At 41.4% G+C, this 27,248-nt stretch overlaps 3 protein-coding genes across 5 annotated transcripts; 1 reads left to right on the top strand and 2 right to left on the bottom strand.

The window, feature by feature from the left end:
* Positions 1-276: 276 nt before the first annotated feature.
* On the bottom strand, positions 277-6,825 carry lg12h5orf34 (linkage group 12 C5orf34 homolog). 2 transcript variants are annotated; one of them, XM_086313738.1, is made up of 11 exons: positions 6,567-6,825; positions 6,362-6,451; positions 5,898-6,266; positions 5,557-5,819; positions 5,378-5,470; positions 3,041-3,161; positions 2,869-2,960; positions 2,702-2,780; positions 2,515-2,612; positions 2,367-2,413; positions 277-2,264 (listed from the first exon to the last, which is right to left on the bottom strand). In XM_086313738.1, the coding sequence occupies exons 1-11, from the start codon at positions 6,768-6,770 to the stop codon at positions 2,086-2,088; spliced, it is 1,635 nt and encodes a 544-aa protein (XP_086169864.1). In that variant the 5' UTR covers positions 6,771-6,825; the 3' UTR covers positions 277-2,085. The 2 variants fall into 2 exon arrangements, with proteins under 2 accessions (XP_086169864.1, XP_086169865.1); XM_086313739.1 differs by having other exon boundaries at positions 2,705-2,780.
* Positions 6,826-11,536: 4,711 nt separating this feature from the next.
* On the bottom strand, positions 11,537-15,773 carry LOC147317088 (uncharacterized). Its single transcript, XM_086313072.1, has 4 exons — positions 15,681-15,773; positions 12,983-14,350; positions 12,356-12,399; positions 11,537-11,636 (listed from the first exon to the last, which is right to left on the bottom strand). Exons 1-4 carry the CDS (start codon positions 15,771-15,773, stop codon positions 11,585-11,587), a joined length of 1,557 nt encoding a protein of 518 aa, XP_086169198.1. The 3' UTR covers positions 11,537-11,584.
* Positions 15,774-19,667: 3,894 nt separating this feature from the next.
* rnf34a (ring finger protein 34a) lies at positions 19,668-26,817 on the top strand. Of its 2 annotated transcripts, XM_086313735.1 has the most exons (8): positions 19,668-19,824; positions 20,350-20,568; positions 21,305-21,691; positions 22,143-22,205; positions 22,539-22,740; positions 24,224-24,253; positions 24,473-24,514; positions 25,030-26,817. In XM_086313735.1, exons 1-8 carry the CDS (start codon positions 19,819-19,821, stop codon positions 25,215-25,217), a joined length of 1,137 nt encoding a protein of 378 aa, XP_086169861.1. In that variant the 5' UTR covers positions 19,668-19,818; the 3' UTR covers positions 25,218-26,817. The 2 variants fall into 2 exon arrangements, with proteins under 2 accessions (XP_086169861.1, XP_086169862.1); XM_086313736.1 differs by lacking the exon at positions 24,473-24,514 and having other exon boundaries at positions 19,669-19,824.
* The last annotated feature ends 431 nt before the right edge of the window (positions 26,818-27,248 follow it).

Raw genomic sequence — 27,248 nt, 5'->3', positions numbered from 1 at the left:
AAATTAATTTCAACTAACAATTGAATGCATGAAAGAAGGTGACTTTTTCTCTTACTCTCTAAAAGCAATGACTCTACACACACATTCTGAGCTCTACTCAATTTAATGGCCCAATCTGAAACATCCAAAGGACAGAAGTATTGTATAACCTATCTATCTATCTATCTATCTATCTATCTATCTATCTATCTATCTATCTATCTATCTATCTATCTATCTATCTATCTATCTATCTATCTATCTATCTATCTATCTATCTATCTATAATTAGTGAGCTAATCAGAAAAAAAAGTTAACGGTATGGCAGTAGCTTATAGCAGGCCTATTATATTTACATTAACATCAATAACATTAATGTATTCCTATTTTAAAATTAATATGAATACATTTTTATTAACAAACAGCCTAAAGGAAATAGAAACAGCTGATTAAGTCACTGAAAATAGAGAAAGTGTAAAGTCACATGAGAAAGAGATATGATAGGCAACTTTATAATTTACTTTTGCTCTGAGCGCATCAGCTAGTGAACTGGAATCATCATAGATACAAAGTTATACAGTAGGCGATGGCTCTGTGATTCTTTCTCTTCTTTTAAATCCTCATGGGTTGTAATGAGAGATTTTATATTAATCTTCCCCATAATCTATGAGTTTACTGAGTGTATTAGGTAGATCATTCTGCTAGTGTACATGATTGGCAAATCAGGGATTTAAAATGTGTCAATAGTCACTCGCTCAAAAAAATAAAAAATCTTCAGCCATAAACTATTTAGTTGTTTTGACTCACTGGGGCAATGGCAGCTGCTGTCTCCACTGGATGATAACAGAGACTGGGAAACCAATCTCTGCCGGTTGATTACAATGTAAACAAAATGTGCTGCATAGTTCACCAAGTTCGTAGTTTAATGCAACCAAAGATTATGGTTACAAGGGAACACAGATCTGGAAAATAGATTGAAAGCTATTCACCCCCTGACATTAAATGAACTGCAAAGAAGATTCAGATGCTTACTATTACTGCATCAATCAGTTTGGTCATTTAAAGAAGTTCAGTTCCTTGAACTTAAAACAATGTTTTGGATTACTGACTACCTGACAGAGAGACTGCAGTGCCTGGGACTGGATGGACCTCTGTCTGATTAGGTGATGTGCAGCACTGGAGCATCACAGAGGACTGTGCGGTCTCCATTGAGTTGTACAGATTTTCAGTCCAACTTCAGGTCATAGCACCTATAGAAATGCTGATTATTCTGCACTGCTTTGACAGGAGAAGCACTACAGAGCTGTCTCGTCAGAGCAATCTGAATATGCTTTATTTTGAAAGTCTGATCCCTACACTAAACCCCAAAATAGATTCCTTTTGAAATTTATTATATTGGATCTGCTGGAGCTCTGATTTTCCTCCCTACTGTGATCTAATGCCCTCCTGATGATAGAACGCAATCCGGGACATTGAGCTGAAAACCCCAGTCAGGAGAGCCAGCATAAACTATTTGCCAATGTTAATGTTTGAAGATGAGAACTACAAACAAATTGCATCCAGCATCTGTTAAAACAGCAAGGATTCATAGTGAAAGAGTCTGGGTGCTGAAGTGGCCTGGCTGCATTCCAAACCTTCCACTAGCTGAAAACATTTGGCGCAACATGAAATCAAAAATACAACAATGAACACCCTGGACTGCTGAACTGCTCAAATCCCCTATCAAACATCAATGGTAAACCATTCCTCACCCAAAAGTCCATCAATGGGTCTCCTCACTTCCCAGATGGTTATGGGCTGTGGTTAAGAGAACAAAGGATGCTACGCAGTGGTTATAAGATGTTTTGGTGCCATCAAATTCAAAATAAAACTTTCCCCCCCTTAAAATGTTACAATGTCTTAATTGAAACATTCGATTATGTTCCATTATGAATAAATTGTGTCCCAACTTTTTTGGGGTTGTTAAGTAGACTAAAATATTAAAAGTCTATGCAACCCCATTACATAGTAATACATACTTTAAGTATAATTCCATACAGTTTTATTATATTTTTTTATTGAGACAAACACACAAATATGGCTTCCTGCTTAAACATAAGGATTGTTTTAAGTTAGTGTGGCAGCAGATACGAGAGCGTCAATATCCTGAATTGCTTTGGATGTCCTTTGAAGAGCTTCAGCAACATAGTTGTCATTTAATGGCTCACAAGTGACGTCTGCAGGTCTTTCCTCCTCATCTGCATGTGCTTTTCCACTTCTCAGCACGTGACTGTTCTCCAGCAGAACTGGGCAAAGGATGTTAAAGAGCACACAGAGAAACCCTCAATACAGACATCAATGTTCATGTCAGCATCCCGTTGTATCTTGATCTTAGCACTGAAGGATACAGGTGAATCGCTTTATCTTCTCAAGCTCTGCAGCAACGAGCTCTGATCTAAAATGAACAGGAGGTCAAATGAACAGTACACACAAACTGTTAACACCTTTAATTTTATAACAAAATATCAACAGAGTGACCAGAAAAACACAACTTACAAACTGCCTGCTTCCTCTGTCACACTCATGCGTTGCTCAGCAGGCACAGAAATGGACACCATTTCTTCAAACGCTGCTGGTTTACAAAAATATCCATCCTGCAAACAGAAAGAGATTCAGTAACTGGCAGTGCACAAGCTTAAATGGTGTAAGTGTAGGTATCCACAGGTGTAACAGGAGGTACTACTACTTCGAGCTCTTGCAAGCAGCTGGGTAAGGCTGGACACTTCAATGACTTCAAGGCCTGGTTGTAGCAAGCCAGGATCCTGTAAAACAGTTATGCGATGGGTGAAGACCGGAAAAAATTAAAAGTCCTTTAACTCACCAGACTGCGATGAAGAGGGGGCAGCTTACCTGCTTGCACGACTCACAATAGAGCAAACAGAGTAGGCCTGTCCAAGCACATCAGGTGGAAGGTTGTTTAAATGGTAGGTTACCTCTTTGACCTGTGGTAAAGATGGGCTAAATTTGTAAGATGTTTTTTAAATGTATTGGTTAATCTCTTATTATAAAATTTAAAGTTTACCCGCCCTGACTGGAGTTCAGTTTTGTGATGCGTAAAATAAGAGTTAAGGTTGCGGTTAGAGCGGATGACTGATCCATCCCCTGGGGAAACCTCAACAGCTGAGACAGATCCACTCAGTATCCTACACAGCAGACATGAAGGTAAACACACTATTCTGGTGTAGATTTATGGACCATCTCCCACACTCTATACTGTACAACAATGATTTTTTTATCATGAGTATGAAAATTGAAGATATCAGAGAACCTTTGGTGTTAGACTGAATCAACAGGAAGGATGCTTCTGCTCTGATTTATTGTTTTGCTTTCAGGCAACTGATGAGGCACAGAAGACTTGAAAAATGACAGCTATAAGTTGTCAGGACTATTTTTAATAAATAAATACATTCAAGCACTTTTCTGGTATTTTCAAAGTGAATCTTCAAGCCTTTAATAATAATAATAATAATAATAATAATAATAATAATAATAATGGATTGCATTTATATAGCGCTTTTTGGGGACCCTCAAAGCGCTGTACAATTCCACTATTCGTTCACTCTCACATTCATACACTGGTGAAGGCAGCTACAGTTGTAGCCACAGCTGCCCTGGGGCAGACTGACAGAGGTGAGGCTGCCATATTGTGCCATCGGCCCCTCTGGCCAACACCAGTAGGCGGTAGGTGAAGTGTCTTGCCCAAAGACACAACGACCAAGACTGATAAGACGAACACCCAACTCTTGAGCCACGATCGCCCACAGCACCTTAAAGTTGTGAAATAAATAATAAATGTTCGTCACTCTCCTGGAAGAGATTGCAAAAACAAGATACCACTCAAAAAAAAGAAAAAAGAAAAACTAAAGAGAGCTCTTATCTTGGATTTTTTTGACCTGTTGCCCTCAAGTCGACATTTTGATTAACAAATTACCTCTCCTTCACTTCAGATTTGGTGCTAAATGCTTAAAAGCCTACTATACCAAACCTACTATAGTACAGAAGATGTTTTGGTATTATCTAGGTAACATCACATTAGGGCTGGGCCATATCGTACCGTTCACGGTAATACCGGTATAATGTTGGGCAACGATAAGAAAATGAAATATCGCGATAGAATATGGGTAAAACGCGCATGCGCAGTGCCTTTGTTTTCATACGCACATGGCAGAAAAAGCATGGCGGCAACGGAGAATAAGAAGGGCGAAAGCGGATCGTTGAATGAAACAGATGAACCAGAATTGGCTGCTGCAACTTCAGTGGTGTGGAACTGGTTAAGCTTTCATCCCTCAGATACACAATAAAGCACTATTTTTGGTAGAGCATGCTAGCGGGCCGTCGTTATTACCGTGTTTTTTTTGGAAAATACGGCACACTTGAAATCAATCCTTTGATTTTTCTAAAAATCAACAGTGTCCCTTATCATCCCGTGTGCCTTATGTATGAATTCTGGTTGTGTTTACTGACCTTGAAATGATTTTATGTGGTACACAGCGCTCGAAAATCTGTCAAATATTTCACTTTGCTAAGCTACAAACCTGCACCGCTTGATGGATTGTCGGAGCATTACCGCTACCGTAGGCAGGAGCCTCACGGGGTGATAAGTACTGTGCTTCAACATAATATTACGGTATTGAGTGTATAACCTCTTTTTAAGTTTTGTGGATATTACACATGGTTATGCTGAGGATATGTCAACCAATTTCCACTGGAAATGCCTTTTGGTTAAACTGTCAGCAAGGAATTTGCATTTCGACTGTTAAATTTATATATAACAACTGTGCTTTGCCTGCACCAGTGTGTGAGCGTGAATGAATAGTGGAATTGTAAAGCGCTTTGGGTGCCTAGAAAAGCGCTATATAAATACAATCCATTGTTAGTGTCAGTTATATCGTAATCGCAAATTTTCAAATGTATATCTTGATAAATATTTTTGATCATATCGCCCTGCTCTACATCACATGATATGAAAAGTGATGTCAAAGTGATCTATTTATACCATTGGAGCCTCACACACTCAGCTGTAGACCAGACGCTAGTTAGGTTTGCGAGGATTAGTGCTCAGAGCAAAGATTCTGAGCTAACAACATAAATATTAGTGACATTAGAATGGCCCATAAGCTGTCAAACACAATAACAACAGAGTTTCTCTCTGGTTAATCCAGTCTAACATCAACCATCATTCAGAGCTTTTTTTTTTAACAGTGGCCTTAAGAGATCAAACACATTGCCACTTAAGAAAACACCAATGAAAATAAACATTCTACAAAAGTTAAGTTAGTTAGTTAAGTCTTCTTAACTTGCAGTGCGTTTGACCTTTCAGGGCCACCGTAATTTATGCCCTGAAGACCTGCACAGTTACCTGTAAGTGACTCCCTGACACCACACTACCTTTACCATCTCAGTCGGAAGGTCTGTGTGTTCTTCTTTGGCCAGGGGATCTTTAACCTTCCACCTTAAATACACAAGTACGGAAGCTTAAATCAGCCACTGAACAATATTGAAATGGTTTACAAAATGCTTGTTTTTAAATCTACAAACCTGTGCCGATGAGGCGTTGGACACGTGAGAGGCAGCGCCTGAGGAACACGGGACCTTCTGTCTTCACAGGATATGTCCAATTTGTTTATTGTCTTGTCTGATTGGTTCGAACTGCTAGCTCCTCTATCCGCTACATCTTTAGCTTTAGAGAAACGAGCTCCCCAGTGATGGCGAGCCACGGAAAGAGGGTAGGCCCATTTGGGAGCAACTGCACAGCATGAATGATGCTGGACCACTGTGGTGGACTGGTACACCTGTTCAGGCTGGAAAGAGAAGAAAAATCAATCATCCTATCAGACTTTAGATACATTGGCATTATTATTATTAGAAGGAAGTACTACCTTTTGGTGCCCATCGCTGATCATCTGAGGAGAACAAGACCTCGGTCTGGTCAGCATTGTCCTCATGTTTCTTCTTCCGTGCCGGACCACTTCGGTGTGATCACTGGTATTATCGGGTATTGGACTGCTCGCTTGCTCTTGTCTGCCGTAGCTATCATCTCTGCTCACTTGCTGCACACTGCGGTGCTGATTACGAGCAGAACTGAGGCTGCACATGAACTCCACTGTGAATTCTTCACCGGAGGATGACAGCACCAACACTGCATGTCCCTCCTCTGACCTGACGATGGTCTCGCCTCCAAGTCCGAATTCAGCCAGAGAGGCTGACACCTCTGGCCAATGTACAGCTGAATCAATGCTGAAAAAAGGCTGTATGAGGAAGTGCAGAACATACAAAGAGAGAGTAATTACACTGCCCATAGTCTAAGGGAGTAACACAGTGACTAGCAACCAGTTCTTTATACCTTTTTGTTCTCAGCAGAGATAAGTTCATGTGGCAGATATGGTTGACGGGCATACTTATTTCTAAATGCCAGTGCAGCCAACATCAGCTTCTGTAATAAAAACAAGTGACGTAATCACGTTGAAGAAAGTCAGATGAAGGCAACACGAGAGGCACAAAAGCAATACAGTTGTTTTTATAGAAAACCTCATACGTAGTGCCGATACCTTGTATGTGCTGATGGTGAACCTGGTCCTCTGTCGGACTTTCTCAGCGGGCTGCAGTGGATGTCGGCGGGAGTCTGAGGCTTTCACCAGCAGGAATTCAGAACCGCACGGCGACAGCTGTAACCGCGCTCCGTTCCTATACCGGATATCTACCGACTCATCCTCGTACATGATCATCAACACGGCACTCTCGTCGGTTTCCATCGTAAAAAGGAGCCCGTTGCTGCGACCGCGCCTATAATCAAAACATTATGACGTTGTTACGTCATCAGGTGGAGACGCTTACTATTGGCGCGCATATCGTGTGAGACCGGAAGTGTCTTTTCTAAAAGTAAATAAATAAACCCACATTATTATTATTATTATTATTATTATTATTATTATTATTATTATTATTATTATTATTATATAAAAAACACATCTAAAATAAATTGACCAGAATTACCGAATTATGCATGACACTGATATTTATATTAAACCCGGTTATGTGGAAGTGGAACAACTGGGCCGCACTTTGAGCCAGAGATATCTAAAGGTGATTTTTTTTTTTTTTTTCAAAAACCATTTTAATGTGTGTGGTAATGGGGGAAAAACACCAGTACTCTTTTAATGTCAATATGAATGACATTTATTAATGTATTCTTAGATCATAAGATCCTTAGAGAACAAGTGGAGAGCCTGAATGCGACCAAAAATGAGCTGGGTGTGGATGACGACACACTGCAGCAATGGGTGGCCGATGTGTAGAAATGGGCTGAAGGTGAGTCTCAATATAATGCACTCATGTATAACAATAGGACCCACCATGGCCTCATTAAAGAACTTAAGGTAGAATTAAGATCTTTCTGACAGTGTCAACAAACAATGAAAAATAAGCCTTGTAAAAGCAGAATTTATGGTAGAGTTGTTGCGTTTCATCAAATTGGATAGAACCTGGGTTGAAATGATGTTGTACTAGTTGGTTTTATAAACCTGAACACCAACATACTTGTTATCTAATGATAATGCAGCACATGAAGGCTACAGATGTCTTATAATGAATGTCATCAAGTCAGTGATTACAGAGTCCACTGTAGTTTGGTGACTGTTACTCATCCTGTATTCTGATTAATATTCCTCTCACTTAGAAAGTGATCAAACTGATGGCAGCCTTGGAGCGTTGCAGGCACGAATAGAGGAGCTTGTCGTCATCATCAGAGTGCGAACACAAAGTCTTTACAGACAAAATGGTACGTCCCAGTTTCTTTGAAATGGACCGTTTGATACTTAGTTTGTACAGCTACTTTGTAAACAGAATAAAATCAGCTCCAGGTTTGTTTGAGCTGGATGTGATTTGTTCTAGCAAACAAATTGATGAGTGTAGATTAAAATGTAACTATATACATTATGTGAAGGTGTGAATTTTTTATGATTATTTACAGATGGCAACAAGAGGCGACACAGAATTCGCAAGGTCATCTTAGTTGAGAAGAAACGCTTGGCGGCGGCTGCTGCTGATGACTACAACAAGCTCGCTGAACCAACAAAGCAAATCGTATCCAGTGATGCCCTCATGCAGACCGACATTTGGCCCTGGCAGAGCACAAGTGAACGTAAGCTCTTGATTTCTAAATATCCTTTTTAAACAAACTCCCAGTATCTGAGCAGTAGTTGAATGTTTTGTTCTTGAATCATAATATGCTACTATGTTTTCCCATCTGATATTGTTAAACCGTAGCTGCTGCTGACCTCCGGACAAAGAGAAAGGTCTTTGAGAAGGTGATGGCTGTGAGGCGCCTGAGAGAGGAGGAGATGATCCTTTGCAGGGAGATGCGGCATCACTGGAAAGTGTTGCGAATGTGATCTGTGGTGTTGGGGACAATCTCCTCAGACTGTAAGCACATCTTTTATTTATTAATTTTTTGATGAATCGATTGAAAATAAGAGCAGATGCTAAAGTCTTACTAGATCTTTTACCTATATCTAGATTGCTAGCTAACACTGCCTTCTCCCTTTAAAAAAAAAAGTTTAATGACAGGATCCTAATTCCTTGTGTTTATGAGGTGAGGGTTTTTTTGTTTGTTTGTTTGTTTTTTGCTTTACTCATATTTATTTGTTTTGTTCTTTTTACAGCCTCCTTTGTTGGCATGTCGGAGGATGCACAGAAGGGACTCTGTAGCCTGGTTTTAAGAAAAGAAAGAAAGAAGTGAACTGAAAGCTGAAATGCTCAAAGTAAAGGACGTGTACAAGAGAATCCTCAGCCACCAACCACTCCTGGAAATGGACTCGGAGGAGGAGGAAGACATTCCAGACGATGCCACTGAGAGTGATTTGAGCACTTCTGATGAAGACTGATTGTGTCATCATTGATGTTATGTTTGGTAAAATAAAAAGTTAATCACATCTCTGTTTAATGTGATTTTTCAACAGACATTTTACATTTTGAGAAGAAAAATGGAATTTCCTTGGTGCAGTTGTTTACCCTGAATCATTCTTTCCCATCTAATTTAATGACTAGTGTACATGTTCAGATATGATAACACAATTTAATTTATGGGATGCTTTCTGGGCTGCTCAAATTATCACAAAATTTAAAAGCACCAGGCAGCACACTCACAAGTGCATTTTTTTGTTCAGTGTTTTGTCGAAGAAATCAACAAGTACAATTGAGATGTTTGCTGTAGTGGTGTTTGTTAAGAAGCATGCCAGCACACTGGTGAACTGACTGTCCCAGAATGCACCCGAGCCAGTGACTCGCCCCAGAGCAAATGAAATTGCTTATCTAGAAAGACAACCGTCATCAAAGAAGTAAAAGAGTAGGAAACGAATGGTAAGGGAAGGTACTGTGGGGTAGGAAAGAAAGGCCAGAGCTGTGCAAAATGACCTCCAGCAGGCCACAAATGTGCATGTCTGCTCAAACGGTCAGAAACTGACTCCATGAGGGTGTTATGAGGGCCCGACGTCCACAGGTGGGGGTTGTGCTTACAGCCCAACACTATGCCGGATGTTTGGCATTTGCCAGAGAACACAAAGATTGGCAACTTTGCTCCTCATGGATGAAGGCAGGTTCACACTGAGCACTTGTGACAGAGTCTGGAGACGCCGTGGAGAACCTTCTGCTGCCTGCAACATCCTCCAGCATGAGTTTGGCAGTGGGTCAGTTTTGGTGTGGGGTGGCATTTCTTTGGGGAGCTGCACAGCCCTCCATGTGTTCGGCAGAGGTAGCCTGACTGCCATTAGGTACTGAGATGAGATCCTCAGACCCCTTGTGAGACCATATGCTGGTGCGGTTGGCCCCGGTTTCCTCCTAATGCACGACAATCCTAGACCTCATGTGGCTGGAGTGTGTCAGCAGTTCCTGCAAGACGAAGGCATTGATGCTGTGGACTGGCCCGCCCATTCCCCAGACCTGAATCCAATTGAGGACATCTGGGACATCATGTCTCGCTCCATCCACCAACTGCACCACAAAATGTCCAGGAGTGGGCAGATGCTTTAGTCCTGGAGTCTGGGAGGAGATCCATCAGGAGAGCATCTGCCACTTCATCAGGAGCATGCCCAGGTGTTGTAGGGAGGTCATACAGGCATATGGAGGCCACACAGACTAGTGAGCCCCATTTTGACATGTTTTAAGGACACTACATAAAACCAGATTAATGATTCTGTATTGCACTGATCAAGGAACCAACCCAATAGGAGCTAAAGGAATCCTCTTGACATTACTTCACTCAGTAAGTTTATGTTATGTTTAATGTGCATTTTCTTCATCAGTTTAGAACATAACATGTTAGCGCTCCCTGGTCCTTTTTGGAGACAGATCCTGAGACAGCAGGCAACTATGGAGAACTCGTGTCAGCTGTGGTAATTAAGGAATACTTTGATTTAATATTGAATTCATGACAACTATCCTCAGGCACATATTCCTGGATATATATAATGACATAAGTAAACTCCCATTTTAGAAACATTGCCTTCTTTGATCTGACTTATTGCCTCAGACTTTGGCCCCGTGTCCCCAAAACGACAGAAAATCCATGACACAGAGTAAGAGGCCTTTATCATGTTATAAGTGAGAGAGTTTGGTGTAACAGTGGTTGAACATGGCAAATCAATCCACAACATTTTGCCAGATAGCTTCATCCCAAAAAAGATAAACATTCTTCAAAAACAAAAGTTTGTGAATATTTCCAGTATTGCCAGGCCTAAACCAACCTGTTAAACTTATCAAATTATTGTCATAGATACGAACCTATTGATTGAAACAGAATCATTGAATCATCATCCAAGATCACTGTTACTGTTCAGATTATTTTATCTCTTATTTTCCTCTAGAATGTTTTGAAAATCAGCATTTGATCACCAGACTTTTTAAAAGTTTATTTTGATCCTATTGTTTACGTGTGTAATTGCATTTGTATTGAAATTATGACAGGAAAACCCTCAATCAAATTGTATCTTTGATATCTAATAATAATATTAACAATAATGTTACATATGTAATATGTACACAATAATAATGTGCAAACAAACAAGAAAAATAAAAAATGTCAATTTTTTTCTAATACCCTGTGTATATATATATATAAAAACCACATATGACCACAACTCCAAATGTGCAATTGTCACTGCATCTAAACATGACATATTACAAAAAGGTAGAAACATAATATGCAATATGTTCTGAAGCTGGTACTGGTGCAGTTAACTTTGCTTTAGGCTCCCATACACAGTAGGTGTTACTTACTATACGTGCAGTGCAGTATTACTTTAACTTGTAATATGTTATAATAAGCAAGTCACTTCTATATTTATGAGGATGTAGACAATAATGTTGGCTGATATGTAAAACTATGAGATATCGAGTGCAGGGAAGATATTGATCGATCAGATTCATGAATGTGTTAGGTACTTAAGCCACAATTAGAGAGTGAAACAGAGACTGACACTGGTTGAAATGTATAGTAAATATTTTATTTTGAACTTTTATGCTGAACTACAAACTGTGAACTGTGCGATCTCTGCGACCTGTGGTGCCTGGTTTACTGTGTGTAAAACTGCGCAGGTTCCCATGTGTCATCCCACACTTTGCCACTGTCAGGAGAAAAACATAACAAAAAACAACGACAAGCACACACAAAATAGGATAATTTAGGTTGTGACATATGACAATTTTTTAGGATGAAATATCTTCTATATTCATGTCATGCTTTATACACCTTCATTGTAATATAAATCAAGTCAGAGAGTAATAATATATGTAGTAGATGTCAAGCAGGACCACAGCAGCAGCCACGATCCATCGGAACCTGCTGGATGAGAGAGCACAGAAACTCCAGGGAAGAAGTCTAGTTAGTAACATGCATGAACTGCATTACTGAGACATGTATGTTTACAGATGGTGAGGGAGAGGGGGAGAGTTTTCAGTAAAAGGAGACGTGACTGCATCTTCAACCAATACTGAGCCTGCATAACCCTGAAAGAGACAGACAGAGAGGGGGGGGGACACTAACCCCCAGCAGTCTGGTCCTATTACAGCATAACTAAGGGCTGAGCTGAACCAGCCCTAACTATAAGCTCTATAAAGAAGTAAAGTCTTATGCCTACTCTTAAAAGTGTTGACCATGTCCACCTCCAAAACTCATAATGGACTTTGGAGGTGGACAGCTATCAAGCTCCTCACAGAAGAGGAGCTCGATAGCTAAAAGCTCCCAATTTACTTTAGTCCAAATACATGAATTCAAATTGAGGTGATAACTATTTATCAACAATATGAATGTCTGTTCCCGTCCAACAAAGTTGTTACTACATACCATGTTGAGCAGGGTTTCCACTTGACTTTAACTTCTTCTTTTTCCTAAAAAACATGATAAACAAACAATTAATTAAGAAAGACATGCAAGTTGCATACAAAAAGGAGCTTATAAACATTTGTGTACTATTGAATGGCTCAATATATTATACAATTAGTTTACAAAAACATAAGAACCACTACAATGCTTGTACTGCCAGCATTGAGTGCATGTCAGCAAAGCAACACTGCTTACATTGTGGCTCACAAGCAAAACTAACTGAAGCAGATGTTACTGAATGGGAAGGAGCACCTCCACATCAATCACTCCTTCTGAGCATGATGTCAGGAGGACTTTAAAGAACGTAAACATCAGGAAGGCAGCACGACCAGGTCGTATCAGGTGGTATGTTCTTATTTAATGTCCTATTTGGAGCGAAATACAGACTCAGTGGCTGAATTAGTGTAGATTCATCAAATACAAAAGCTTATAGATAGTCAGTCAGGCACAGTTCAAATCCGGGAAGTCCAAAGACGCAAACAAATCTGCACAACAGCAGGCTAAATTACTTACATTTACAACTCTCCTGTCTACTATCTCTTCATATATTCATATGTTTCGTACATTTACAGTACCATAACATCTAACCTTTCCTTGTCCTTTTGTTTTGTTTGGGACATCCGAGGTGTACACCGTAGAAATTGAGGGAGATGCAGGATGTGGAGATGGAGAGGAGGATGCAGGAGGAAGCAGAGACGAAGAGGAGGATGCAGGAGGAAGCAGAGATGGAGAGGACAGAGAGGAAGATGCAGGAGGAAGCAGAGATGAAGAGGAGGATGCAGGAGGAAGCAGAGATGGAGAGGAAGATGCAGGAGGAAGCAGAGATGGAGAGGAGGATGCAGGAGGAAGCAGAGACGGAGAGGAGGATGCAGGAGGAAGCAGAGACGGAGAGGAGGATGCAGGAGAAAGCAGAGATGGAGAGGAGGATGCAGGAGAAAGCAGAGATGGAGAGGAGGATGCAGGAGGAAGCAGAGATGGAGAGGAGGATGCAGGAGGAAGCAGAGATGGAGAGGAGGATGCAGGAGAAAGCAGAGATGAAGAGGAGGATGCAGGAGGAAGCAGAGATGAAGAGGAGGATGCAGGAGAAAGCAGAGATGAAGAGAAGGATGCAGGAGGAAGCAGAGACGAAGAGGAGGATGCAGGAGGAAGCAGAGATGAAGAGGAGGATGCAGGAGGCTGAGAGAGGGAAGAGGAGGATGCAGGAGAAAGCAGAGACGGAGAGGAGGATGCAGGAGGAAGCAGAGATGAAGAGGAGGATGCAGGAGAAAGCAGAGATGAAGAGGAGGATGCAGGAGGAAGCAGAGATGAAGAGGAGGATGCAGGAGGAAGCAGAGATGAAGAGGAGGATGCAGGAGGAAGCAGAGATGGAGAGGACAGAGAGGAAGATGCAGGAGGAAGCAGAGATGGAGAGGAAGATGCAGGAGGAAGCAGAGATGGAGAGGAGGATGCAGGAGGAAGCAGAGACGGAGAGGAGGAAGCAGAGACGAAGAGAAGGATGCAGGAGGAAGCAGAGACGGAGAGGAGGATGCAGGAGGAAGCAGAGACGAAGAGGAGGATGCAGGAGAAAGCAGAGATGGAGAGGAGGATGCAGGAGAAAGCAGAGATGAAGAGGAGGATGCAGGAGGAAGCAGAGATGGAGAGGAGGATGCAGGAGAAAGCAGAGATGAAGAGGAGGATGCAGGAGAAAGCAGAGATGAAGAGGAGGATGCAGGAGGAAGCAGAGACGGAGAGGAGGATGCAGGAGGAAGCAGAGATGAAGAGGAGGATGCAGGAGGAAGCAGAGATGGAGAGGAGGATACAGGAGAAAGCAGAGATGAAGAGGAGGATGCAGGAGGAAGCAGAGACGGAGAGGAGGATGCAGGAGGCTGACAGAGGGAAGATGTTGGTACAGGCTCTAAATGAAGAATAAATTCCTCGTTTAGAGCCTCTGGGTCTGGGACTGGTCCAGCATCGACACTGTCAGCAGAGGATGATCCAGCTGCTGGTGTAGAACTTTTAGCAGGAGGTGAAGCTTGTAATTCTGCAAAATTTTAAATATTAAATATTCATTAAAATGGGTTGAAAAAATGTACAGTACACATAAACACATAAGTAGTGATTTGCATGTTTTCAGTTAAGTTTTTACTAAAGTTACAACTTGTGAATATTGGCATCAAATATGTCATCTCACACACTCACTGACTCAAATCATTCAGTACAAGTGCCCTCTAGGGTAGTGTGACATCTGTAGTGCTTTTCTACATTGTACATTAATAAATTAATGAGTGTGACTATAAATCCAGATAGCTAATGACTTTTTTCCTCTGATGACACTACTTTCCTGACTTTGTAGTGCATAACATTTGACACTTCAAGCTAGTACTGTGACTTAGGAGTTTTGTACAATGGTGATGCTAACTACCTCAGGGAGGTAATCAGGTAACCTCTTAAGAAGTATATAAGTTATTTAAGAATCTTGGTGTTCATATTGGTAACATTATAACATTTGTTATACTAGAAAGTCTCGAAGAGAATTATCAGGTCTGGTTTTCGTGAAGATTTTTAAAATTACATTTGTATATACATGAGTGTGAAAGACCATACTATACACACACACACATACAAAATTGTTCAGGTGGGTAACACCAGAGGTTCAGTATGGCTAGCTTTGGTGATGTGAACGCCACATGGGGAGGTAATAAGGCATATATAACACTATTTTATGTTAGCAACAGGACATGTAGGGCAGCTGTCACCTCACAGCAAGAAGGTTACTGGTCTGAACCTTGGCTGAATAATAGAATAGAATAGAACAGAACAGAATAGAGTAGAATAGAATAGAATAGCTGGTGACTGTTAACTATCCTCATCCTCACCATCTTGTTTGTCTCTGTGTACCCCGTGGTGATCTGCCTTCTTATCTAGGGTGTACCATGAGTATCACCCAAAGACAGCTAGGATAGGCTACCTGATAAGGACACCTGGTTACAGATAATGGACAAAGCATAGTGTGATGATGTTATTCTGATGTGAATAACGTTTTTATTTATGCTCTTTTATAAATTAATATTTTATGTGTATATACATGTCTTGTTAGTTTCTTACTTCATGATATACAAGAAAACATTGACAACTGTGATCAATAAAGAATTGTCTAGCAGACCAACCACTTATTAGATCAGAACTTTTAAACTTACTGACAACTGGGCTGAATTAACCATCCTGCTCGCATTTCTGTTGTTTTTAACAGAGGCAGCCCAGTTACTGTTTTTAAACTGTTCTTGTTTTTTTTCAATCACTCCTTTACGTTCAGGCTGCCCAGGCATCCACTGCATGTCTTCCTGTTGCAGGTGTTTGGAGCCTGACAGGAAGGGCATGGTTTGGTTTTTGGCTTTGTCATTTCTGCAAATGAAAATGGAACATGTAGGGATCATTTCAGGTCTGTTTTGGTTAAATGATTACAAAAATAATTTATGACCAAAGAAATAACTTATATTACGAGGCAGTATTACACCATATTTAGAAAAAAAAATCAATTACGAGATTAAAGTCATTAATATTGAGTTAATTACGTCAATAGGGTTAAAAAAACTGAATTGATTACAGAAAAGATACATTGCTAAAATAGAGCAGTACTAACATTAGCTGGGTGGCCAAGCAAGTGTCTTACACATGAGAATACATCACCAAAAATAAAATTAAATAAACTTTTGCAGAAGTAGTTCTCTTGGTACACAGACTGCTCTGTGAAAACATTTCAAGTTTAATATCAGTTTAACATGCAAATTACCCACAGTTTATCACAACTTACTTAGCTAGGATCTGCCTCGTGTCGAGTCGAAAAATTCGCTGCAGGACCGTGAGTTGAAAGATACATTTACTACGACTCCCAAGATGCATTGCAGTAAGAACCATCCAATCGCCTTGCTTAAGATCTGTTGACATGTCGCTAAAGGCGCGCTGTAGATAAATATTGCAATTTGTAAAAAAAATAAATAAAAAAAAATAACATTTGCAATTTGTAATTACATAATTAAACACTGGGCCAGTTTATTTTCGTATTATCGCTGGTTATTATTTTAGAGTAAATAAAGGAATAACGGGTAGCACCAAGCTGTTGTTATCTTCATTTCCATAGCAACGGCGGTTGAGGATTATGGGTAGTGTGCAGTTACGGGATTAGTGACAGTGCGCCGTCTGCATTAATTGGTCTGATTGGTTGGAGCCGAGCGCATCCAAAACTATGGAGCCCCGCAGGGGACATGGGAGAAAAAAAAATTAAGACGGACTTTTGCGAGATCTCGCAAAAGCTCCGTATAAATAGAATTACAAGAGCATATGTATATTAAAAAAAATAACAGTCATTATTGAAGTATCTGTTTATGGTTCAAAGAGTGGCAACCTGAGAAGAATTAGAAGGGGCACACTTGTGGAATGATGATGAATTAAAACTTAAATTAATATTTGTTTGTCTGTTTCAGAGCAAAGATAGGATTATCACTGTCTGCGAATCAGTCTATCTTATCTTCTAAAATTATTATCTTCATTTGTGTTTGTTTTGGCGAAATTTGATTATAAAGTGCCTACATATTTTTGTTCATTTTTGTGGACAATTTCTGCAAGTTAATCCTGATGCTTTTCTCATCCTGGCTGGGGATTTCAATCATGCAGACTTAAAGTGCGTGTTTCCAAAAATACAACAACACATAGACTTTCCAACAAGGGGAAATAACACACTGGACTTTGTTTACACCACCCAGAGAGGAGCTTACAAAGCTTTTCCCCTCCCCCACCTCGGCGCCTCAGACCACATCACTGTCATGCTAATGCCTGCTTACAGACCGCTCGTTAAAGCCACCAAACCGGTTCGTAAGCAGATACAAGTGTGGCCAGAAGGGTCTTCAGAGGCTTTACAGGACTGCTTTAACACCACAGACTGGAACATGTTTAAGCAGGCTGCCACCTACAACAACACCACTGACCTCCAGGAGTACGCAGAGACTGTTACAGCCTACATCAACAAGTGCATTGAGGATGTAACAGTCACGAAAACCATAACTGTCCGGGCCAATCAAAAACCATGGATGACAGGAGAGGTCTACAGGCTGCTGAAAGCTCGGAATGTTGCCTTCAGAGATGGAGACGAGGCAAGCCTGAGGACAGCTAGGGCCAACCTTTCCCGTGGCATCAGAGAGGCTAAGAGACAGTACTCCAGGAAAATATCCCATCACTTCAAAGACAGCAGAGACTCACGGAGCCTGTGGCGGGGCATTCAGACCATCACAGATTACAAGCCCCCACCACAGACTTGTGACAGTACTATCCCCCTGCTGAACGAGCTGAACACTTTCTTTGCTCGCTTTGAAGTCCGAAACAGCACCACTGCACAGAAGACCCCACCCCCTCCTGGTGACCAGGTGATGACTCTGTCCCCGGACAGCGTGAGGAGATCCCTCAGCAGGATCAATGCACGTAAAGCTCCGGGTCCTGACAACATTCCTGGTCGTGCACTGAGAGACTGTGCAGTGGAACTCACTGATGTCTTCACAGACATCTTCAACATATCACTCATCCAGGCTGTCGTCCCCACATGTTTTAAAGCCACCACAATCATTCCGGTTCCAAAAAAGTCATCTCCCTCCTGCTTTAATGACTACCGTCCTGTTGCACTTACTCCCATCCTGATGAAGTGCTTTGAACGACTAGTCATGCAGCACATCAAGACTGTCCTGCCCCCCTCCCTGGACCCCTTCCAGTTTGCGTATCGGCCCAATCGCTCAACCGATGATGCCATCTCCACTGCACTCCACTCAGCACTCACACACCTGGACAAAAAAGATTCATATGTTCGAATGCTGTTCATAGACTTCAGTTCAGCATTCAACACTATAATCCCCCAACAGCTCACTCAAAAACTGGTCCAGCTGGGGCTCAACACCTCACTGTGCAACTGGCTGTTGGATTTCCTCACCGGAAGACCTCAAGCAGTACGGGTCGGCAGTAATACATCCAGCACCATCATTTTAAACACGGGGGCCCCGCAGGGATGTGTGCTGAGCCCCCTCCTCTTCACTCTGCTGACCCATGACTGCACTCCATCACACAGCTCCAACCTCTTCATCAAGTTTGCGGACGACACAACGGTGGTGGGTCTCATTAGCAACAGGGATGAGACCGACTACAGAAGTGAGGTGAGACGCCTGGCCACGTGGTGTGCTGACAACAATCTCTCTCTGAATGTGGAGAAGACGAAGGAGATTGTTGTGGACTTCAGGAGAATGCACACCCAACATGCTCCTCTGACCATTGACGGAGCGTCTGTGGAGAGAGTGAGCAGCACCAAGTTCTTGGGTGTGCACATCACAGAGGATCTCTCCTGGACGTACAACACCACAGCACTGGCCAAGAAATCACAGCAGCGTCTCTTCTTTCTCCGCAAACTAAGAAGAGCAGGAGCTCCAGCCCCCATCATGTACTCTTTCTACAGAGGCACCATCGAGAGCATCCTGTCGAGCTGCATCACTGTGTGGTTTGGAGCCTGCAATGCGTCCTGCCATAGAACCCTCCAACGCATAGTGAGAGCTGCAGAGAGGATCATTGGTGTCTCTCTCCCCTCCCTCCAGGACATTTACAGCACCCGTCTCACTAAAAAAGCCCTTTGCATAGCGGCTGATCCCACGCACCCAATGCAAAGCTTCTTCAAGCTGCTGCCGTCAGGGAGGAGACTGCGGAGTCTCCAGGCCAGGACCAGCAGACTGAAGGACAGCTTCATCCATCAGGCTGTCAGGAAGCTAAACTCCCTCCCGATTCTGCCCCCCTCTCCCCTCTTCTCCACCACGGTCTCACTGAACTCTGTCACACACACACACACACACTCACTCTCTGACGCACTCACTGGCCTGCTCCAGTCACTTTGTGGAGCATTGGACTGCTTAAGCATTGGACCTCATAAGACTTTGTTGTTACACTATCTCTTACCGTACACTACTAAATCTCCATTTGCACTATTTGCCTATTTTGCACCACTATGCCTTCTTACTTGAATATTGTATATTGTATATTGCATAGCTTTTTTTGTTATACGTAAAATTGTATTGTATTTATTTAAATTTTTACTTTTTAATTATTTTATTTGCATTTTTCTAATCACTAGGGTTTGAGAGTAACGCAATTTCTATTCTGTGTATGTCCTGTACATGTGGCAGAATTGACAAATAAAGTTGACTTGACTTGACTTGACTTGACTTGACTTAACAGTAGGTGGCACTAATGCGTCGCCTGGCTGCAATAAGACCACAGAAGCAGCAGTACAGCGGCGGTGGACTCGGGAGTTGGTTTCATCACATTACGTTCAGAGAAGATACTTTATCTAAATAAGCGACGCTACGCATTGCAATGGTTACACTGACAGTCTCTTTTGTCTTGATAGACACGCCGGAGTTGCAATGAAGGTATTTTTTTCTTTACATAACCTTTGTTCCAATTATCTGTCTGATTAGATTTTCGCTAGCACCAAACGGCTAACGCAAGCTTCAGGTCGCTGACGTTTCTGGGCTTGTGCTGGCTAAATACTCAAAACGGCCGGACAAACAGCCACTCTGGCACCTGTCACTCAACACTGATTTGACGTTAAGATTATTTAGTTACATTAGGTTTCCAGGTGAATATTGGTCTAGCTTTTTTTCTGCTTTTTTGTGACATTAGGTACCTTAAGTGCTTTTACTGTTGACATTTACTTTATCTATTCACATCTTGTGCTTTATGAACAGCTCGTACAAACCCCTTCTAGTAGTTTCATGTATTATAATCATGTATAATATGCACATATATGTGACCTTGTGGTGCTTGTGGTAACCGTGTATAAATTATACTGATGGGCCTTTGTGGCTGACATATTGTCAGTAAGAACAAGATGTTCTTCAGGATTCAACGTGAAGACACTAAATACTGAAGTAAAGGTGTTTTGTAAATGTCAGGCAGGGGCCTCTTCCATGTGGGCTTCATGCTGTGGTCTGCTGAATGAAGTCATGGGTACTGGGGCCGTCAGAGGCCAGCAGCCAGGGTTCGGGGCCGGTGCTGGACCCTTCAGATTTGCCCCCAGTGCGGGATATTCCACGTACCCGCCCACCAGCTCAGGGAGTCCCAGTCTTGTATGCAAGGCCTGTGGTCAGGCCTTCTCAGTCTTCAGGAGGAAGGTAGGTGCCTGGGTGTTCTGTCTAATACAAACATATTACCTGGTCTGATAAGGAGGAAACATATTAAATGAATTATTTAGACAGAAGTACTGTGGGCATGGAGAGTGTGCGTGCTTAGCTCATTTTCTCATGTGCATTTTTAATGGGTGTTCATTTTTTTTTTTTTTTTTTTTTTTTTTGAAGAAAAAAGCATGTAATTATAAAGGTTTAAACGAATTCAAATAGTTAAAAAGAGGCTAACTGGTTTTCTAGAGTGCTGACATGATGAATATTTATTTGTCCTGGGACAAAAAGGCACAAGTTGGGAGGCAGATGGACCAACATGCTAGTGCTCTAATATCTTCATGCTCAGGCTCTCACTCTGTCTGAACCCTCTGCACACCACCATGCCGGTCTAATCCCATATCTTGCATTTATTACTCTTTGATGTTTGTCACATGAAAGAAAGCACCTCCTGTCTCTGTCTGCATGGGAAGAGCAGATGTGAGTGATAGAAATGCAATAAAGCTCTGGTGGCATTCAGTGATTTATTAAATGGTTTTGGTATTTTTCCTGTTTTGACTGTAATAGCAATATTTATTATAAAATATATGTGCATATAAGGAGGAGAATGAGACGGGTTACATTTTTGTCTGTGACGTCTTCCTGCGATGAGATACCTTGCAGTAGCACATGGCGGAAGGTGTGCATAAATCACTAATTCCCTCATTTCCATCACCTTGTTTATCTTCCTCAGTATATTTGCTGCGACTGCAAGAAGAGCTTCTGCTCTCTGTGCTCCGTGCTTCAGGAGAATTTACGCATTTGTACCACGTGTCATTTGCTGAAGGCGACGGCCTTTCAGCGGCCGCGGCTCATGCGTCTCAGAGTGAAGGACCTGCGTCAGTACTTGCTGCTGCGTAACATCCCCACCGACACCTGCAGGGAGAAGGAAGATCTGGTGGACTTGGTTCTCTGTCATCAAGGAATCGAGGAAGAGGAGGACCCCGACATGACCAGCCTTCAGTCGCGTTCCCTGTACACTCCAACCCCTTCTACCACACAGTCTGCCTCCGAGCTGTCTGCGTTCGCTGCCTCTCAGGAGGAAGCGCTCAGCAGGAGCGATAGCTCTGACACCAACCAGGTCAGAACCAGGTTAAACACATGTATGCAAATAACATACTCTCCAGACCTCTACAGATATTTATGTAGTGATACTTTTCTGTTGGTGCAACGCATACATTTCTAAGAAATTCACGTGAGTGTTTTCCAGAAAATGAGTCGGTTAGAGTTCACTGCTCATCCTTTCAGCTAAATTTGCACACCAACTAAATAAAAACAAATCAGGACTCTAGAAAGCAATAAAAGAAAGCAAATAAGCTAGAAGAGAGCCCAACCTCAAGCAGCCAGGAGCCATTATAAATACTTGTACCAGGCCTGATTATAGAGCAGTAAGCTTGTCTTTGAATGGAACGTACCAGGCATTGTTGTTTCCAGTGTATCAATGGGCTGGCTGAGGTCTGTCTAATCCTAATCTTCTGTTGGCGGCATGCTTCTTGTGTGCAGTGCATACGATGTTTGTTGTTGCCTTTCAGGATTTGGGAGACGGTACATCAGTGTCTCTTCTCAACTTGGATCCCAGTGAAGACACTCCTGAGGTCTTTCTATTTATTTTCCTTTTAATAAAAGTGAATTCATGCATTATTGCTGATAAAACTGTGGTGCAAGTATTAGAGAGCAGTGTGATGAATGCTTAGATGCTTTTGGGTGACTTGGGTTGAAAATCAATGAAAAGAATTTTATTCATCTAAGATCCCAGAAACAGTTCTGCTTACTTGGAGATATGAAAACTCAGTTATGCGTTCATGTTTGCAGACAGTTTAAAAAACAAACAAACAAATAAATTATAATGATTAACAAGAAGCAGAATATGATGAAAAAAGAGTATTGTGTGCATAATATTTCATTTAGTGGTGTTTCCTGTCCTGTAGGTTAGTCCTCAGACTCGACGTTGGGCCAGAGCATCCCTCTCAGACATCTCCAGTTTACGGGATATTGAGGGCCTGTCTGTCAGGCAGCTGAAAGAGATACTGGCCAGGAATTTTGTCAACTATTCAGGGTGCTGTGAGAAGTGGGAGCTGGTGGAGCGTGTCAGCAGACTTTACAGGGAGACTGAAGAGAACAGGAAATCATGTGGGTATTAACTTTCTTACTGTGTTTAAATCCTGTGGGGGGAGGGGGGGCTGTCAGCTCTAAAGCAGTCCTGTTTTTTTTATTTCCTATAGAAATCATCTATAGTATATGAAATGTTTGTAATAGTTAAGATCTTTTGCACATAAACGTGGTCTTATCTTCATCTAAATAACAATCACAGACAAATGTGACTAAACTAATAAAACACAAACACTCATTTTGTCGCATCTTTATTAAAGACTCTGAATAGATACTCACAGTCCAGGCTGGAAGAGTTTATTAACCTCTGTGCTAATTACTTCTCTAAAAAGTCCAGTGTTCAGGTAATAGAGGATAGAGGTTACCTTTCAGGTTAGTAACCAGTCCTTGCATGTCTTTATTAAGTCTGCTGTTCTCAAGAACAAAAAGCGACTGGTGTGGTGCGAAGCATTAAGCAGCCTGCTCAGTCTCTCAGAAGGCTGAAATCTTTGGTCATGTGTAAATTTTGAGAAAAATCACTGAACAATAGGATACGATTAACGTAAACTACTACAGATCTTCTGGATATCCTAAAAGTTGTAGGACATTATTGTAGGATATGTTCAGCCAACAAAAGTTTAAGTGAACACAGCGGTATGTTTGGAGTGAAGAAAAGTCCTTCACACCTATCTGTGAAGCGCGGTCAGTGCACAGTGTAAAAGGTGGGCGTAGCTACCGTGATGTCATCTGTTTGTTTCTGATGTTGTGTTTTGAAGTCTTGAGATTTGTATTTTCATCCTTGCCATCTTTTTTTTTTTTTTTTTTTTTTTTCATTTGAAAAAGAAATAAATACAAACTGATTTGATGAGGGTGGCTAGGCTAACAGTGAAAGTGCTTACTTATTAGCTAACAACTTGTCAATCACAAGCCGGCAGCACGACATCCATAATCCTGTTTTTTGGAATGTAGTATAACCAAGATTTACAAACTAAAGCTAATTTCTTATTCGGTATAATCCAAAATAAGTCACTGAGGCCCTGTCCTACAGACATCTAGAGGACCAGAAGTCTTTTTTTTACAGCCATTGCTGTGAATAGGAGAAAATCAGAAGTCCTGACCTTAATTTAACTGAGATGACCTAAAGAAGAATCAAGATATTTTAGAATTACTGATGAACTGAAACCATTATGTAGGCGGCTTGAATCTAAATTCCTCCTGACAGTTGTGCAAGTCTCGAGCAGCTATAGGAAATGTTTAAAAAAGCTGTGGTTGCTTACAAAAACAGACTGTACCATTTAATAAACTGTAGAGTTAACCTTCTCCAGCCTGTACTGTGAGCCAGTAATAAAGATAATAAAGACAGTAGAAGTAGAGCTGTGTTTATAATTAATATCAGACCGCATTTTATCAGCAAGTTAAACATAGAAATCCAGCTAACTTCAAAGAGTTTACAAACCTTTTCAACTGCATCATGTTGTGTGGTCGAATGAAGTGTGTCAGTACATTTCATTTATTTCTCTTGCAGTGGAAAATGTGAGCAGCACTGTAACCACAGGTAAGTTTTCACCCAACTTCTGTGTGCAGTGTCCTAGATGTCATTGTTGGAACTACATCCTGTTTTTAACCACTGAAACTAAATATCTCTGCTTCCTCTGACAATATTATTTACTGCGAGTGCTATTGATAACTCACACAGGTAGGGTCATTTGAACGAGTTTTTCGTTTAGACTCCTGTTGATATGTCTCGCGCTTGCTTTACTCCTCCCTCATAAAGTGATGACCTTCCCCCCTCCCATCTGCAATGGTGCCATTGGAGGTAAGGCTTATACCTTGTGGTCACATGTTCCATCTATGAACCCATCTGCACCGCACCAGTGTTCGTTGTGAACCTGTTCTCATTTTCCATTCGACCCATTTCTTTGAAACATTTCCATACGTGGTTCTTCCTGTGAGGGGATATTGATGTTGCATTGAGGATGAAAGTTGAATGTTCATTTATCCCACTTAAGAAAATTGAAGATTGATTTTCATGGTGGATCAATCTCCTTCATCTATTCGTGTGTGTGTGTGTGGAATATGTGAAGTAATTATATTGAAAACTGGAGTATGTCAGCCCTGTGTGTTCACTCTGAGCTTGCTTCTAGAGATCAAAATTGTGTGGTTGACATAGTAACATCTTGACACTTAGAAACTGCAGGGGTTGTTATTTTGCAGGCGATTGTGGGCATGACCTACCTCGATCAGACAAGGGTGCTTTGTGAAGCTTTGAGTATTCCAGTGCTCTCTTACCCTTTACGCATTGTGTGGTTATATCACTCTCTTTTCTCGCAGATGGGGAGAACTGTCCACTGACGATTCACGACGACAACCTCTGCAGGATCTGCATGGACGCTACGATCGACTGCGTCCTCCTGGAGTGTGGACACATGGTCACTTGCACCAAGTGCGGCAAGAGGATGAATGAATGCCCGATCTGCAGGCAGTACGTCGTGAGAGCTGTGCACGTCTTCAAATCCTAATGCACCTCTGCAGCACCACTGCACCTGCTTCAGACTGAGACTGTACCTTAACCTCAACAATGCAGCTCGTAACCTTCAAATCCCCAAAAGACTCAGTCTGTGGATGTTTGTATTCCCTGAGGTCTCACTTTATTTGCACAGTGAAATCTAAGAAATGTCTTTCTGAAGAATTTTGACTATTCGCTTTCACGAGTGGGCAGAGCGTAGGAACGTACCCTCCAGCAAGTCATTCCTCAAGTTAACATATCTTCCATATCTGTGTTTATTCTCAAATGTCTTAAATGTATTTCTTACAGTTTTTCAAAGCAAAGAATGTGCGGCACGAGCCGCGTGCAGTCTTGTTAAACAACGCTTCACCCTCAGATCTGCCTGTAAACTGTAGCTGGTTCTCTACTCTGCTGGGCATTCCTGAGAGCACCTCACTTAACAACTGCTGCAAGTGACTACATATCTTCATGAGGGCGAGGGCACATGCTGAAGCTCAACATAGGAGAGTGTGAACTAGGTGCCAAATAATGCGTCATGCCCTTATGCTTCTCACCTTTTTTTTTTCTTTTTTTTTCTCCCCCCTTCCTTCAGCTGTGAGGGTTAGTGTTGGATTGTTGATTCCTCAGCATGTTTGACCAGAAAGCACTTTTCTTCACAACTGTGTTGATCCACTACTCGCAAGCGACCTAATAGTAGCTGAGTTAATGCGTGCTTATCTTTGAGCTGCTTGAGTTCAAAGCCGCTGTGATTTTTCAGATGGAGTTGACATATAATTGTTCTGTTCACTTATTTTGTTACATAGCTACTTGTATGCATTACACATTTTAAATGATCACACAACGTCTGTCGTTACAGCAATAGCTAACCTCCGCTGTCACCTCTTGATTTGTCTCTTTAGTGGAGACAAAGTACGAAAACCGGTGCTAACTCATCCCACCACCTTCCCCAACCACCTCCCGCAGAACTGTTTTTTTTGTTTTGTTTTTATTTGTCGTGTATTGTTGAGAATGGAATGAAGTGTCTTAACGAGTTGAATTTTCTCATGTAGGAGTAATGTATTGAACTAACTATTCAAAGATATAGCTATGAGTTTACTGACACCTGTGAGGAAGTAAATAGAAGTTAATGACTTGATGTATATTTGCATATATGGATCCATATGAGATATGTATATATCTATTTTTTTTTTTTAATTATTTGATTGAAGTGGCCCAGGGATTGGGTTCAGTTTATATTTAGAGGTTTACATTTTTCCTGTCAGGTGATTTAAAATGTGTTTAATCTGCATTAATTTGCTTGAACCAGAGCATGACACTGCTTTACACCAGATAGGTCATATCCTACTCCTTAGATTGCCCCTACCCCTGAAACAAATTCTCTGCTTTTATTTTCCCACAAAACCCTGCTCTTTCACAAGCTTTTCGCTCTGTACTGTAACCCACAAAGTCAAAATTGCTGCTATTACAGTAAAGATGTCTGCTACAGTCATGCACAGTAGCGGATCAGGTTGCACTTTTTTCCTTTTACAGAGGGTTTAATTGTGTGCTAGGTTTGGTCTTTGTATTTGGGAATGTTGAACTTTTTATTTTGGTAATTAAAATTTCAATTGAAATCTGCATGTGTCTTTTACTGTCCTGGCTAATGATTACTGAGGAAGTGATCATGTCACAGCCTTTTAAGTTCCAAACACAAAATTGTTCAAGACAAGGCCTGGGTGGTGATGAGAGGTTTGTTTTAGAACACACTTCTTACTTCATTCTCTAAAATTGTATGGCGTTAAATTTGTGAAAAAAAAATAAACAAATCAATCCAATAATTTCTTACAACTTAAACACAAACAAAAGTTAACTTGATCTAATTTCACTACTTCAAAAAGTGGTAAAAAGAAAATTATTTTAAACCCTCTTATTGTATTTCTCTGATATTTGGCAAACATGACTTTTTTGCAAGTCATCCACCCATCTGTCATGAGGGGGCTGGATCCTATGCCAGATGTCATAGGGTGAGACGTGGGGTACACACTGGACAGGTTGCCAGTCTTTC

This window comes from Aulonocara sp. 'chitande type north' Nkhata Bay, linkage group LG12 (genome assembly GCF_057382095.1).
Source record: "Aulonocara sp. 'chitande type north' Nkhata Bay isolate Kocher_YH1m ecotype deep benthic linkage group LG12, A_spYH_male_GT1.1, whole genome shotgun sequence".
NCBI lineage: Eukaryota > Metazoa > Chordata > Actinopteri > Cichliformes > Cichlidae > Aulonocara > Aulonocara sp. 'chitande type north' Nkhata Bay.
The sequence above is the reverse complement of the archived record's forward strand: the minus strand, read 5'-3'. Positions and strand labels throughout refer to the sequence as shown.

Coding starts and splice junctions, on each gene's coding strand:
- LOC147317088 (XM_086313072.1), bottom strand. CDS start 15,773: ATGACAAAGCCAAAAACCAAACCATGCCCTTCCTGTCAGGCTCCAAAC. Junction 12,400..12,982: donor AAACAAAAGGACAAGGAAAG/GTTAGATGTTAT, acceptor CATGTTTTTTAG/GAAAAAGAAGAAGTTAAAGT. Junction 11,637..12,355: donor TGGAAACCCTGCTCAACATG/GTATGTAGTAAC, acceptor TTCTCCTGACAG/TGGCAAAGTGTGGGATGACA.
- rnf34a (XM_086313735.1), top strand. Junction 22,206..22,538: donor CCAGTGAAGACACTCCTGAG/GTCTTTCTATTT, acceptor CCTGTCCTGTAG/GTTAGTCCTCAGACTCGACG. Junction 24,254..24,472: donor GAGCAGCACTGTAACCACAG/GTAAGTTTTCAC, acceptor TCCCTCATAAAG/TGATGACCTTCCCCCCTCCC.
- lg12h5orf34 (XM_086313738.1), bottom strand. CDS start 6,770: ATGGAAACCGACGAGAGTGCCGTGTTGATGATCATGTACGAGGATGAG. Junction 5,820..5,897: donor TCAGCGATGGGCACCAAAAG/GTAGTACTTCCT, acceptor TTCTCTTTCCAG/CCTGAACAGGTGTACCAGTC. Junction 3,162..5,377: donor TGTCAGGGAGTCACTTACAG/GTAACTGTGCAG, acceptor TCTGCTGTGTAG/GATACTGAGTGGATCTGTCT.